Source organism: Xenopus laevis, chromosome 7L (assembly GCF_017654675.1).
Source record: "Xenopus laevis strain J_2021 chromosome 7L, Xenopus_laevis_v10.1, whole genome shotgun sequence".
Taxonomy (NCBI): domain Eukaryota; kingdom Metazoa; phylum Chordata; class Amphibia; order Anura; family Pipidae; genus Xenopus; species Xenopus laevis.
The window spans coordinates 79,730,507-79,745,271 of record NC_054383.1 but is presented as its reverse complement, the minus strand read 5'-3'; the positions used below and the strand labels follow the sequence as shown (position 1 = coordinate 79,745,271).

Below are 14,765 nucleotides of genomic sequence, written 5' to 3'. Positions count from 1 at the left end.
AAAAGTTAAACCTGAAAAAAAGAAAAAGGTCTCTAAAAAAAGTAAACAGGTTTTATACACTAGGGCCAAGCTATGCTGTATAGGGTTCTTGAGTGACATCTGATGGTCACTCATGTTATAAATTTAAGTGAATGCACATCACAATTTTACTGGGCTTTTCCCTGTAATTTCTGCTCTGTCTGAAAAAAGGAGAAAATTGTTTACAAAATTTCAGATCATTGTCTTTTGAGTAAACTGACTAACTGTAAATTATGTGCATAGCAAAACACAGAGACGGGTGGGGGGGAGCGTTTAGGCCTACTGCAACACCATGGTGGTGGTAGTGCTACAAATTATGTTCCAAAATAACATCTATAATATATCTTTTTCCCTTTTCAAAATCAGCACATAAATAACACCAATTAACACCAAATGAGACCCTAAATAAAGTGAATTTGTGGACATATGTGCACATTAGCACACAATAACACAGTACATCTAATTTTGTAATGGAGACAATTACATGTTTGTCTTACTGCAGACAAGAAAAATTGTAAAATAAGTCACGCTGTTTCAATACAATTCTATTTATCATAGTAAAACAGTTATATCACCCAATAATAGAAAACAACTACAGCTCACTAAATAAAAAAATGTAAGGATATCAGTTAAACTAAATCAACACCACATTGAAACAAGCTGCACTCTGAGAATAAAGACACACTGGGCTAAAACAAAGGTCAAAAAAACCTGTAAGTTCCATATATAAGTATGTATCCTACCAGAGTCCCCGGTAGAGGAAAATACCTCACCACTGGATTTCCAGGGTGAAAAGGGTGTTTTAGTGACTTGTACATGGATAGGTGACATTCTAGGCTATTATGTGCCCTCACTAATATGTTATGTTATGTTATAAGACTAAGGAAAAGAACAAAAGTTACATTATTCCACTTGTTAATTAGTATGAGTGTAATAAGTAATTGCTCCTCACTGAATTTTTAAAAAGGTATTTAAATGAAAGCAAAACATATACTTTTCTATAAGTGTCCATATCTTGCAGGACAGACAGAACAGTAGTGTATTGCATAATGTTCAGTGTTCTCTACATTATTTTCATCACTTGCCACATTAATATTGGTGCCTGGAAAACAGCAAGAGATGGAAAATGACCACATTCACAATAAAATCTACTTACGGCAATTTAGCTCATCGGTACCATCCCGGCAGTCCCTATTTCCGTCACATTGTCTCCAGTTCGGTATGCAGTCCTTCCATTTTTTGCACTCAAACTCAAATTGGGTGCATCCTCCGTGTGGGAAAATAGTGGGTGCCACTGTTTTGTTTGCTTACAGATTGAAATACCAAGAAAATGTCAAGATTACAAAAAAAAAAAATAAACAGATTAAACCTTACTTTTTCCTGTTAGCTATAGGCATGTTGAAGAAATAGTACAATTACAGATTCTTCCTGTGTCACTTTTTTTTCTATAAATATTTTATTTTTCAATTTTCCAAAATGTAATAATTTACAATAACAAGGAAGAGAGGGAAGAAATGAGAGAGAGGGGGGCCAGAAAAGAGAATGAGGCAAGGGTACCAATTATATAATGACAAGGTAGAACTCAAGTAAGTCAAATATTTTGCAGATCCAGCCAGGTCCCCCATATGTCTTCAAATTTCTCTGGGCAATCTTAAAATGGTCTCACCTTTTAATGGTATCTATTTATTGACATAAATGGAAAATTGTAATGTAGTGCTGGACTAATTCAAGACCCTATATTATATATCCATTGGCAAATGTTTCAGCTTCACCATTATGTGCTTGGAAAACACAAATTATTCTATGTATGTATTTTATTCTTGCAATAGTCTGTTCCTATCATTGGAGAAAACACACTCAATATAATGCAAAATGGTACTGACAAAATAAACAACATTGCCTTAATGTTGTTTCATCCTCAATTGAGATGTGAAAACATCAAAACATTTGTATATTGTGAGGTAATTTTTAACCAACATCATATAGTATTATACTCCGTGTGAATCTAACTTCTGCTTGCCTGACAAATAAAGGCACTATTATAAAAAGTTATCAATCTGAGATAAATATATCTAAATATATATTCAAACTGTGTTGGTGTTGAATTTACCTGATGTTGGACAGCCTTCCTCATCAGATCCATGTATGCAGTCTTTGTATCCATCACAAACCCATGTGTTCAAGATGCAAACCCCATTATCGCAACGGAAGTGATTGGATGGACAGGTAGCAGGTCTTGAAGTTGTTTGGGGAATTGTTTCTGCAACAATTATTTTATAATATAATGTAACATAGGTATATAGTAAGACAAGTGAGTATTCTATTAGAGTATTATAAAGGAATATTTTATATTTTTTTACCCCCACAATCTCTTTCATCTGACCAATCTCCACAGTCATTTTCATGATCACATTTCCACCTTGTTGGTATGCAGTGGCCATTTTGACACGGAAATTGGTAATAACGGGAACATGTTGGAGTGTCAGTCGGGTTCTCTGCAACAAACAAACACAGTAACTTATAAAGGGGTTTAGGCAAGGAGATAAAACTTATGCTTTAAAAGCAGCTGCTGATTTGGTTATTGTCTGACAAACAATCTGTCTCAATAGATAGTGCTATGGCAGTTTGTATGGTGTATCATTAGAAAGATTGCCTACAGTTCACCCTGCACATATTTAATACTATCCCAACTGATCCTTTTGCACCGGGGTATTTGAAATGAACATGAAATCAGCCAAAAGCAATGGAAATTAGCCTTACCACAATTAGCCTCGTCAGAATAATCGCCACAATCATCCATCCCATCACACTTCCAGACCAAACTAATGCAGACCCCATTCTGGCATAAAAAGCTCTGAGGATCACAGGTCCTTTGAAATTCAGGGGCTTGGGCTAGTATTCATGGTGAAAAATATAAATAAAAAGGAGATTTATGTTTCACTATAGTTGTATTTGCTCTATCATAAAGTAGTTCAAATATATTTTTCACTTTTTAATACTCATAAATCTGTTTAACTTGACATGTATTTTAAACTATATATAACTATATATATAATATATATATACCTGAAGTGAACCTGAAGTTAAAAGGTGAAACAGCCCTCTGTACTCATAATTCTGTGAGGTTTGCACAAGATTGTATATCACACATGGGTAGTGTTTTGCAGTAGTTAGAGCTGAATATTATTAAAGGGGATGTCGGTGCCCTTGCACAGTGAATGCTAACAGCTCTCTTACTGGCAACAATATTAAGCCAAAAAAGTGGAGTCATCATATTATTATTTTGCACTATTTGGTATTACAAATAGGCAAGATAGGTACCAGTGTTAGGACAAATAAATATTGTCTGACAGCAGTTTAGAAAAGTAAAAATACTCACAACATCCAGCATATTGTGGATCCTCATCCGAGCTATCACGGCATTGTACGACGCCATCGCACACCATGGAGTGAAATAAACACTGTTGCCTATTCTTACACACAAAATCCATATAACGAGTACACAGTGGCTCTGCAATTGAAATGTATCTTGTAAATAAAGAAACAGATCATTTCTTATTGGATGTGCTAACATGCCCATTTAAATGTTAATTACACACCAATAAGACCTGGAATACACACATATTTAGCAGGTTATTTATCAAAGGTCAAGTTGTATTTTACCTGAAAAATTTGAGTTTTTTGAGGGTATTTCTCAAGATATTTTTCAAGATTTATTATACTCCGAACATAGAAATAGCTTGAATCCACAAATATGCCTTCTAAATTTTTTTCCACAGGAAAACTCGATTAATTTGAGTTTTCGGATTGATAACCCCAAATTCACTGATTCGAGTTTTTCTATTGTAGTTTTTTTCATAATTTAGAAACCATTCGAGATGTGAGTTTATTCGTGGTATAAGAAAACCTCCCAAAGCTCCAGAATTTGACTTGATAAATAACCCCCTTAATATACCTAAACTACTAGTGGCAATTTGCCTTTACATTTTTACCATGCTTTCAGATTTATCAGATATAATTTTGTTACTTTCAATGAATACTGTATATGTGTTATGTACAATGCGCATTGTGACGGTGATTACAAATTTAAAGGGGTTATTCCCCTCTGAGTCTTTTAGCATCATGTTGAGAATTATATGTGTATCTCAAATGTATTTTTGATATTTATGGTTTTTGAGTTATTTAGCTTTTTATTCAACAGCTCTTCACTTTGCACTTTCAGCAATCTGGTTGCTAGGGTCCAAATTAGCCAAGCATTGATTTGAATAAGGGATTGGAATATGAATAAGAGTTATGAATAGTTAGATGAGTAAAAAAAAGTAGCAATATCTAAACATGTGTAGCCTTAGAGAGCACTTGTTTTTAGATGGGTCAGTGACCCCATTTGAAAGCTGGAAACAGTCAAAAGAATAAGATATACAATTAAAAACAACTATAAAATAATAATGAGGGCCAATTGAAAAGTTCCGTAGAATAAGCCATTCTAGAACATACTAAACATTAACTTAAAGATGAACCACTCCTTTAAGATGTTGTAAAACCTCTTACGAAAGTTACAAGTTTGCATAAAGAGGAACTTTGACTGCAGATAAGACATGTATACTTGAAATGAAATAACTCTGCACAAGACATTTCCTTTCTAGAAGAGACCCTCATTTTAATCAGATAGTGATTTTTACTTACCACATTGCTGCTCATCTGCTCCATCTGGGCAATCCTTGACTCCATCACAGTGCTTAGATGAAGGGATGCATGATCCATTTTGGCACTGAAAGCCATTACACTTCTTTTCTATAGAAAGCAACAAACATTCTTGTGTTCTTAAAATGACCATAAATATTACACAGGAAGAACTTTCTGCGGAAGCACAAATATCTAGCAATACAGTGGCACTATGGTTTATGTATGTGTCTCATTTCACATTTATTAGGATGCTAATCCATAAGCCTGGGATATCTATGGATTGTAAGGTGGTAGAAAGGGCATAACATTATTTAAGTCTTTCAGCAAAAACATAGTTCTTTACCACATATGTTGTGATCTTCATCTGACCCATCTTGGCAGTCTGTGTCACCATCACAAACCCATCTTTGTGGAATGCAGTGGCTGTCATGACATTGGAAACTGGTGGCCTCACATGTATGGGATATTGCTAGAATAAAACAGGAAGGAAGGGTAAAGAAGGCATTGATAGGATAATTAATACGGGCACAGCTTTTGCACATTGTTTCATACAAGCGCAGCAATGTGATATATTTACCTGTACAGTTTGCTTCATCAGACCAATCCCTGCAATCATTGTCACCATCACACACCCAAGATAAGCGGATGCACATCCCAGAGCTACAGTTGAATTCATCTTCCTTACACTGATGAGCTTCTGCAAATACGTTTGAAAAAAATTATATTCAATAAGAGGACTCAAAATTCAGTACGTCTATATTAATTTCCGTTTTTGAAAGTTACATTGAGAAGTGAAAGCATTTTTTTTAAAGTAAACTTCAGTTCATGTTTCGTTATGGTTACACGGACTATTCTTGAGAAATAAGTAAAGGACAATTAAACATGAAATGTAAAATTGCATGGGATGCTCTTCTAGGAACTTTTGCAATTAGCATAATTTTTTCCATTTCAGCTCCAACTTCCAGTAAAATGCTTTAGTAACATCACCACCTGCTGGCCAGTTACAGTAACTGTACAGTGAAAGACAGTCAAAGGGATATACCTTCAGAGCGAAAACAGAAAAGTGTTCTAATGTTGCTCTGCTAAGCATGAATATGGAAAAGGACATTAGAGGCTTTTGATCTCCTTCTTGAACAGGGCAACAAAAAAAATAAATAAATAAATCAACTGGAGGCCAATAAATAGCCCCAGAATTTACACATGCAAATTTCTTACCACAGTGACTCTCATCACTATTGTCTCCACAGTCATCCTCAAGGTCACATTTGTAGGACAATGGGATGCAGGCTCCGGATCCTTGGCATCTGAACAGTGTCTCAGGGTCACATGTTGTTGTTGCTGGCAGACATCAGGAAACATTTATTATTAAGTGCTGCAGTAACACTAAATCACCACACTTGCTTATTTTGTTCAATGAGCTAATGGTCTGCTTCAAATAGTGCCTCATATTTTATATATATATATATATATATATATATATATATATATATATATATATATATATATATATATATATTATATATTATATATATATATATTATATATTATATATATATATATTATATATATATATATATATATATATATATATATATATATATATATATATATATATATATATATATATATATATATATATATATATATATATATATAAATATATAAAAAGTGTATTTAGAAAAATCACAATTGAGAAGTTTCGGACCCAATTTCTGCCTTTATCAAGCCATATTAAATGCAAAACATCTACCTGGCTGCATTTAAAGGGAATCACAGGAAATGACATCATAGAATTTATTCACCATTTGTTAACCCAATGATACAATTTTCTTGCAAAAGTGACTCTGTAAGTAAGATATTACGAAAACATTGGTATATTCTGAGTAATGCCTGTCCTACAGTACAGGAATTTAAATCAATGCCTTTAGTCTCTTATCGTAAGGGCGGGATAATAGGATCCTCAGTTACCTCTTCCAATCTCAGGATTAAGAAAAAAAGAGACCTTTTTGGGAGTCAAGTCAAAAGGCAGGTATCCCTGCTTGAACTGCACCCAATGTCCTTTTGTGCACAAGCGAAAAAAATTGTTCATCCCTTGACAGGACATATTGTGCAGTTAAGGGATTATTACACGTGTATTTCCAAATTTGTGATATACGTGCTGATCTGTCCATGTGGTCTCATCTATATAGGCGAGACCATGCAGATGGTAAAGTCACGTATATCACAACACAGGTCAGCCATTAACTTGGGCAATACGTTATTACCTGTTTCAAAACAATTAAAATTCATGGTATTGGAAAACGTGCCACCCCTCCTATATATTACCTTTAGGGTTAACAAATGGTGAATAAATTCTACTATGTCATTTCCTGTGATTCCCTTTAAATGCAGCCAGGTAGAGGTTTTGCATTTAATATGGCTTGATAAAGGGCAGACATTGTGCCCGAAATGTCGTAATTGTGATGTGATTTTTCGAAATACACTTTTTGCAATTTGATCCCGAGTGGCGCTTCTTTAGTCACAAGGACCGTTTCTACAATTGTGGGGTGATGTGGCACCCCTAACGAAGCAGAGCACCGGGACACTGATTGAGTGGTGAGAGTGCTGAGGCGTTCTTTTGTACCTAGATGGGGCTAGGGTGCAATGCAAACAAAAGGGATACTGTAGCAGGAAAACATTTTTTATTTTTTTTTTTTAAAACGCATCAGTTAATAGTGCTGCTCCAGCAGAATTCTGCACTGAAATCCTTTTTTAAAAGAGTAAACCGATTTTTTTAATATTTAATTTGGAAATTTAGCATGGGGCTAAACATATTGTCAGTTTCCTAGGAGCCGTTAGGTCATGTGTTCTGAAGCCTTCAGCCACGCAATTTCCCTCCCTGCCCCTAATTTGCATATGCAAATTAGGATTTGGTTCGGCTGGGCAGAGGGATTCGGCCGAATCTGAATCTTGAAGAAAAAGGCCGAACCAAATCCTGGTTTCGGTGCATCCCTAGAAAAAAAAAATCCTGAAGTGTTGGCTCCTTTTCAAAAAATTACTTATTTGCAATGTAAACAGTGTAATTTAGAAATAAATAGTAAACCATAACAATCATGACAGAATCCCTTTAACGTCTATTGAATGCCAGATCTCTTTTGGCAGTTGTTTCTCACCAAGGTTAGCCTCAATGATAACAAAACACATGAAATAACCCCACTCTGCTTCCCTGCAAAACAACACATTATTTCACAATACTCCAGCCAGAGGCAATCAAAGGATTTCTGCAAGCAGCTTGGAGAGATAGAGACGAAGAACATGAATATATTGATAATATGCTTCTTTTGAGGTGGAGAAGTAGTAAAATGGCATTTTATTTTTTAGCCTTTTCGGTACGGATGACCCAAATTAAAAAAAGATCCCCAGAAGCCCCTGGTCACAAGCACTGCAAATAATAGATCCCATACTTGCACAAAAAGCTCTAAGGATATGACAAAAGGTTAAATATTACTTACGACAGTTTTTTTCATCGCTCATGTCTCCGCAGTCATTGTCTGTGTCACATTGCCAAATACTACTAATACAGTTCCCATTAGAGCATCTGTATTGGCTAGGCAAGCATGTGTTTTCTGTTTCAGGAAATAAGTAGAATTTTATTTGAAAAAGAGAGAATTTACACTGCAAGATAAATAACCATGCCAGAAGGCAAAACAAAAAAGTCCCATATTTCAGGACAAATTAATGCAGTTTAAAGGATTAAAAACCATAAACTAGCACATTAATCAGGAGATTACAACAGTTAAAGCATATTCTTTCAGTCGATGCAAAGGCAGGATATTCTGGGGTATTATAGGCCCTTCCACTCTCTTATATTCCCTCTCCAGCTTCACCCCTCCTTTAGCACATCAGCAAACATGAGAACTATACAACCATACATCTGACTAAACTTGTCAAGGGATGGAAGAAATAAAAAGAATAAATCCCTCATCTTAAAACATCCAAATGTGGGAATTCCTGACTCTACTCAGAGAAGGCAGGAAGTAATTAAATTCAGAAAGCAGGAAGTAATTAAATTCAGAAGGCAGCTACTAACAGACTACCACAAGCAAAACCTTGCTCAAAAATACCATGGCTACAGAGGCCAAGGTATCGGTACAGCTGTAAAAAGGAACATTTTAATCAAGAAACAGTACAGTTCTACCCCCTTCATGGAGGAACATGCCAATAATACAGCTGCTTTGCAAGTGAACCAGACCAAGTCAACAAGTCTAAATTGAGTTCCAAAACTGAAATTAGGCATCTGAGTTTAAGAAAAATTCTGATCCCTACTACAAAATCAAGAGAAAGATTAAGGAACCCAGACTGAATTCCTTGTTCAAATAACATTGCAGAAACTGTTATGAAAGCCTACTTCAAGTCAAAGTGCTGATCTGAATACTAATGCACCAAACACTCTCACTTGGACTGGAAGAAACTGGCACCTGAGCCTTGAACATGAGTCATAGTGAAGCCCACTGTGTGACAACCCTTTCTTCTTTAGATCAGAGTCTCAAAAGGCACAGCATTAAAGTCAAGATGCCTGGATTGGGATATCCAAATGGTTCTTGAAGCTGTGATTTGAAGGGGCAGTTGTATTTTAAGAAACAGAAAATATCCTCAAAAGACAATTTTTTAAGACAGGACTGTCGAACTGTAGGCAGTTGATCCAGATTCTGCCATCGAGGCATTTTTATGTTTCTATGTTGCCTATGGTCTTATTTTTGTGATAACACAATTTAACCATGTCTTGCCTCAGGTTATGGGCTCAAAATATAAAGTTGGCACCAGGCCATGAGTGGGTCATTAGGATTCCCTCATTCACATGAAAAATCAAAGCAGTGTTGCTAGGGAAGCAAGGCATAAGCCAGATAAAATGTTTAAGGGAGCACACATCCACTCTCATGTATAGAATGTCTTTGGCCTCCTCAAAGTTCTACTTTTGCCAGGGCCCACAATTTTGCGTGTGGGTTACATGCATTCTTATTACATCCAGTTGGTGATAACTAAAAGTCTTCCACCCAGATGACCAGGTTCAGAACGTCAAACAATTAATATTCATCTGCAGGGGCTTGAGATGGAACTACAAGTTTCCAGGTTGCTAACAGGAAGGAAAATGTTCTGATGAACAGTGTCTAGGACTAGACCAACGAGCGGTACCCTCTGGTTGAGAAATACACAAGGCTTGCACTAGTTCACTGTCCAACCAAAGTTCTTAAAAAATCACAAACATGCAGACACTTCAAAAGACCTTGAGGGACTTATGTTTTGTTGAGTTTACCCAAATATGGAGAGATAAAAAGAAGAGCTGCTATACTAGCCACTATCTATATTTTCAATTTTTTTTTATCTATTTAAGACTAACAGGTAAGTAACCCTGCAATGAATAATAAATTACTGTCACATATCCTAGTTTCATTTATAAGTACAGGCGTGCCCAATAGATCCACTTCTTCTTTGTTACTTTTTATAGTTTCATTTGGAATTGAAAACCAATATCTACATTGGAATAAAAACTCTTTCTAGCATCACTTGTGGTAGGTAAAGCCATTTTAATAAACGTATTTGATAACACTGCTGCCTGCCAATATACAATTTTTAGCATATTATATTATACACCTGAATATCTTTTCATTACTTCAAACTTTATATTTTAAAGTGTGAGTTAAACAACTGTTGAGTCTTTACCTTGTTTTATACAGGTCTTGTTTTTTAGCAGGTAACCTTGTGGACAATCACACTGCATCTCACCAGAAGACAGTAGAGTACTTTTCACACCCTCAGAACATCTGCAGATTTTGCTGTTATTGGCTTTAGGAAGGCATAAAAGGCTGCAAGGCTTTAAAACACAAGCGTTGTGCCCTGTTTAGAGTAAGAGTAGATAATCTAATAGTGATGAATATTATTAACTATGACTAATTACAATTTACAAAAACGAAAAGGGATCTATCCCAAAAAAATTCATATGCAATATAAACATAACATCATTTCTAAATATATTAACTCACTATTTCCTGCTCAGAAGATCGGTCACCCTTCATGTAAGTTTGTGTCAGAGTTGATTATTTTGAAAAACAGTTAGCTCTAATACATTCCTGTAATGTATTAGTTAGGCTGGGACCTGGAGTTAGGTTGCTGGTATCAGTCTGAATCTTCAGTAAAGTAGGAGAGCCCAACTAGTCCCAGTTTTCACTGACGCCCTTTTGGGGCCCCAGAACTTTCTGCTGAGTCACTAGCGGGATACAACCAACTTCAGAGATCAGAAGTTCCAAAATGCAGTACAGACAAGGGGCAAACGAAGAGGAGTCACGAACAGGCAGAGGTCAGGACAGTGCAGACCAAAAGTCAAAAACCGAGGATCAGAAGCAAACTAAAGGAATGAGCAGAACCTGACAGGACCAGAAGCCAGCTTGGGCAATTAATGACTGGCTAAGCAGGTTTAAATAGGGAGATTTGGTGCCAAAAAGCAGGAAACCGGAAGGTCAAAATAAAGCATAGCCCGACACAAAGTTGGCGCCCACGACTTCAAAATGTGCAACCACGTATGTCACAACGTCATACGTGGTTGCACATTTTGAACTCGTGGGCGCCATCTTTGTGTTGGGCTATGCTTTATTTTGCACGATGACGCGAAACGGGAGTTCCTGCTGGGTGCCTTACAATTACATAAGAAAGGTGGCACTAAATGTATTTGACCTGTCAAACAAAACCCAGCTCAAACTTCTGCATGAAGAGGGAGACATTTCTGAAGCGGGAATACTGAAGATTAAGAGTATTTCAAGATTATTTCAGTAACCGTAAAGAATTTTTCGTGGACTTTCTATAGAAAGTTTATTTTTTCCATGAGACGTTTCCCTTTAACCATAACTACAAATTAAACAACATTAAATGATAAAATTAACAAGAGAAAATATTGCATTTGTGAGTTTGCATCTGGAATCTTCTAGGGTGCTGTATATATTTTCAGTGCCACTAAGTAATGCAATTCTGTCCATGAACATGAAATAAACACTATTTTTTTTATTACTAAAGTTAACTTTCATCATTTTCTAAAAGCAATAATTCTTGTACCTGCAAACAATTTACCTTTTGCTTTAGTTTAGTAAGGCCACACTGGGTTAAGAGTAAGTGACCTTGTAACAATCAACCTAGGAACATTAAATGAAAACAATCATATACATTAGGAAATGTATTGAATGGATTCACTTTCTATACATCATATGTTTAAAAAATTACCTGTTGCTTTGTCTTTGTAATATATTTTCATGTCCATCACTCCTGTTAATCTGCCAATTACGGCTTCCATCCGGGCACCATTAAATTTCGAAGCCCTAAAAATGCTTAGTTGTGACCAATCATCCCAGTATACTTCACTCTGAAATGGAAATGATAATAAAACAGAGGTCAGGACAACACCAGTTATACAGTAAACAACAGCACCAATATGGCAATCAGAAATTTTCTTTCTGCAGTTGCTTGTGCGGTTTACATTTTTCTTCTACCTGTCCCTTGTAGCGGGTTAAAGGAGAAGGAAACCCCCATTGCTCAAAAATCCCTCCCCCCTCCCCTGTGTTGCTCCCCCTCCCTCCTCCACCCTGGCCTACCTGTCCCAATGGGCAAATGCCTAACTTGTTACTCACCCCTCTGCGCAGGTCCTGTCCACAGAGCTCACAGGCGCCATCTTCTCCCGAGTGGTCTTCTTCCTGGATTAATCGGCATCTTCTGGCGCATGCGCAGTAGGAGCATTTACCGATACGGATATACTGCGCATGCGCCGAATGTCACGGAATGTCTAAAACTTTGTGACTTTTGGCGCATGCGCAGTAGATCCGTACCAGTAAATGCTCCTACTGCGCATGCGCCAAAAACCCAGATCAAAGCAGGAAGAGATGGCTCCTGTGAACTCCGTGGACAGGACCTGCGCAGCGGGGGGAGTAAAAAATTAGGGGCATTTGCCCGGCGGGACAGGTAGGCAAGGGGGGGGAGGAGCAACACAGGGGAGGGGGGAGGGTTTTTGCGCCCAGGGAATTTCCTTCTTTAAATATCTATTTAAAAACACATCTGTGAGACACAATTTGAAAATGACAATAATATACAAAATTGTTTATGCCTTTAAGGAAAATGAGTAATATACACCCACTGCCAATTTGTTGCCAAGGGTCATAACAAATCTAATTTATGCTGCACATTCCAACCCTGAACATTCTTCGATAAACATTAAGGGGCCTATTCATCAAGCTGTGCAAAAAAAATGGCGACAAAATACACTACACATCACCAGGTATCACGGTGTGAAAAAAATGGCGTATTTATCAAGTTGTGCATTGACTTTCAGCAATCCTGTACCTCTGTGTAAAAATCCAGTGTAAACGTAAGCATCCATTTGAAAATGCTATGGGAAAATATGGTGTTCATTCATCACATTTCATTTTTTTCAGCATTTTTTCTGCTGGAACTTACTTGCTGTTTGAATTTTTCCAGTTGACTAAAATGGATTATGAGAGGTTGGCATTGATAAATTTGCTACTTATTATACACAGCTTTTTACACCGTTTTCTGGCCTTAATTGTTTTACACACTATAATAAATAGGCACCTAAGTAATGAAGGTTCTTAATCACACAGGGACAGAATTAGGAATTACATTGTTTATGAAGATTTATTGTCAAAACTAAAAGTATTAGAGTTTCTGGTAATATCTCACCCAGTTATATGGCAATGGCAAGTTATGCAGAGTTTAAAATAATATTACAGGTATGGGATCTTTTAACCAGAATGCTTGGGACCTGGGGGTTTTCTGGGACCTTTCAGTAATTTGGATCAGCATACTATAAGTCTACTAAAAAATAATTAAATAAGCCCAATTATTTGATTGAAATGGAGTTCTATGGATGATGGTCTTTACATAATTCAGAGCTTTCTGGATAATGGGTTTCTGGATATTGGTTCATCTTACACCTGCATAACAAAAGGCTTTCTGAAAGGAACATTTTCAAAATTTGCTATTACCTTAAAAACTGCTATTGCATAAGGATGAGGAAGACTATCCAAAATAATCATTCTTTGTTGACCATTAAAATCAATTCTTTCGATTCGATCCATGTATGCTTCAGTCCAGTATATCCACTGCTCATCTACACAGATGCCATTTGGCCACTTTATACCCTCAAATATCAAGTGTTTTACAGAGGAGCCATCCATTTCACTTCTGTATATGCCATGCCGCTCATCTCCCCAGTCAGTCCAAAACATTAGTCTAAAAGTATAATAAGTGTTTTACATATTTTATATCTGTTTTTGTTTTTTTGCATAGTGAAGGAAAGCGTAACTTTAATAAGGAATCATGAATTATATAGAGGGATTTTTTATACTCACCGTTAAATCCTTTTCTCTTCACCTACATTCGGGGACACAGGCACCATGGGGATGAAGATCCGGCAGGTTGGAGAACGGACACTAAGATGTTAAAGGTGACTCCTCCTTCTGCTCAGGCTTCATCCCCTGCCTCTTCCTGTTACAGCCCGTTTCAACCAAAGAAGGAGCAAAATCATCCTGACAATACCAAGCAGAGGAGGAATCTCCCGACCCCCTCAGCAGTAGCTGGTTTGAACAAGACTCCGAACGAGAAGTAATCAACTGATAGCTGAACTGGTAACTGCCCCGGCAGTCTGAATTAAAGAATCACAGGGAGGGAAGGCCTGTGTTCTCCAATGTAGGTGAAGAGAAAAAGATTTAACGATGAGTATAAAAAATCCCTCTTCCTCTTCCCTAGATTGGGGGCCACAGGCACCATGGGGACGTCCCAAAGCAACCCCTGAGGGCAGGACACTGTGACCCCTTTAGGTGTTCAGATTAACACTGCCTGTAACACCTTCCTCCCAAAGCTGGCTTCAGCTGAAGCGTGTACATGAAGCTTGTAGAAGCGCGTGAAGGAGGACCAAGGGGCTGCTCGAGACACCTGTTCAATAAAAGGCTTGGTGCTGTACTGCCCAGGAGGTACTGATTGAGTGTGTCGAATGCGCTAGAACTTTGAAGGTTGGTGGTTTCCCCCTC

The 14,765-nt window shown here is 37.0% G+C and overlaps 1 protein-coding gene across 2 annotated transcripts in view; it reads right to left on the bottom strand.

Moving 5' to 3' along the window:
• The window catches only part of sorl1.L (sortilin-related receptor, L(DLR class) A repeats containing L homeolog), a 98,331-nt gene that overhangs the window by 44,396 nt on the left and 39,170 nt on the right, over positions 1 to 14,765 (bottom strand). For both annotated transcript variants that reach the window (XM_018225758.2, XM_041569221.1), the window contains 13 exons: positions 13,722 to 13,968; positions 11,950 to 12,088; positions 10,402 to 10,575; positions 8,193 to 8,306; positions 5,917 to 6,039; positions 5,279 to 5,398; positions 5,045 to 5,170; positions 4,702 to 4,809; positions 3,398 to 3,529; positions 2,779 to 2,910; positions 2,379 to 2,513; positions 2,129 to 2,278; positions 1,175 to 1,324 (listed from right to left, as the gene is read on the bottom strand). In XM_018225758.2, the coding sequence (XP_018081247.1) occupies positions 1,175 to 1,324; positions 2,129 to 2,278; positions 2,379 to 2,513; positions 2,779 to 2,910; positions 3,398 to 3,529; positions 4,702 to 4,809; positions 5,045 to 5,170; positions 5,279 to 5,398; positions 5,917 to 6,039; positions 8,193 to 8,306; positions 10,402 to 10,575; positions 11,950 to 12,088; positions 13,722 to 13,968 (1,850 nt within the window). The remainder of the gene's footprint in view (positions 1 to 1,174; positions 1,325 to 2,128; positions 2,279 to 2,378; positions 2,514 to 2,778; positions 2,911 to 3,397; positions 3,530 to 4,701; positions 4,810 to 5,044; positions 5,171 to 5,278; positions 5,399 to 5,916; positions 6,040 to 8,192; positions 8,307 to 10,401; positions 10,576 to 11,949; positions 12,089 to 13,721; positions 13,969 to 14,765) is intronic.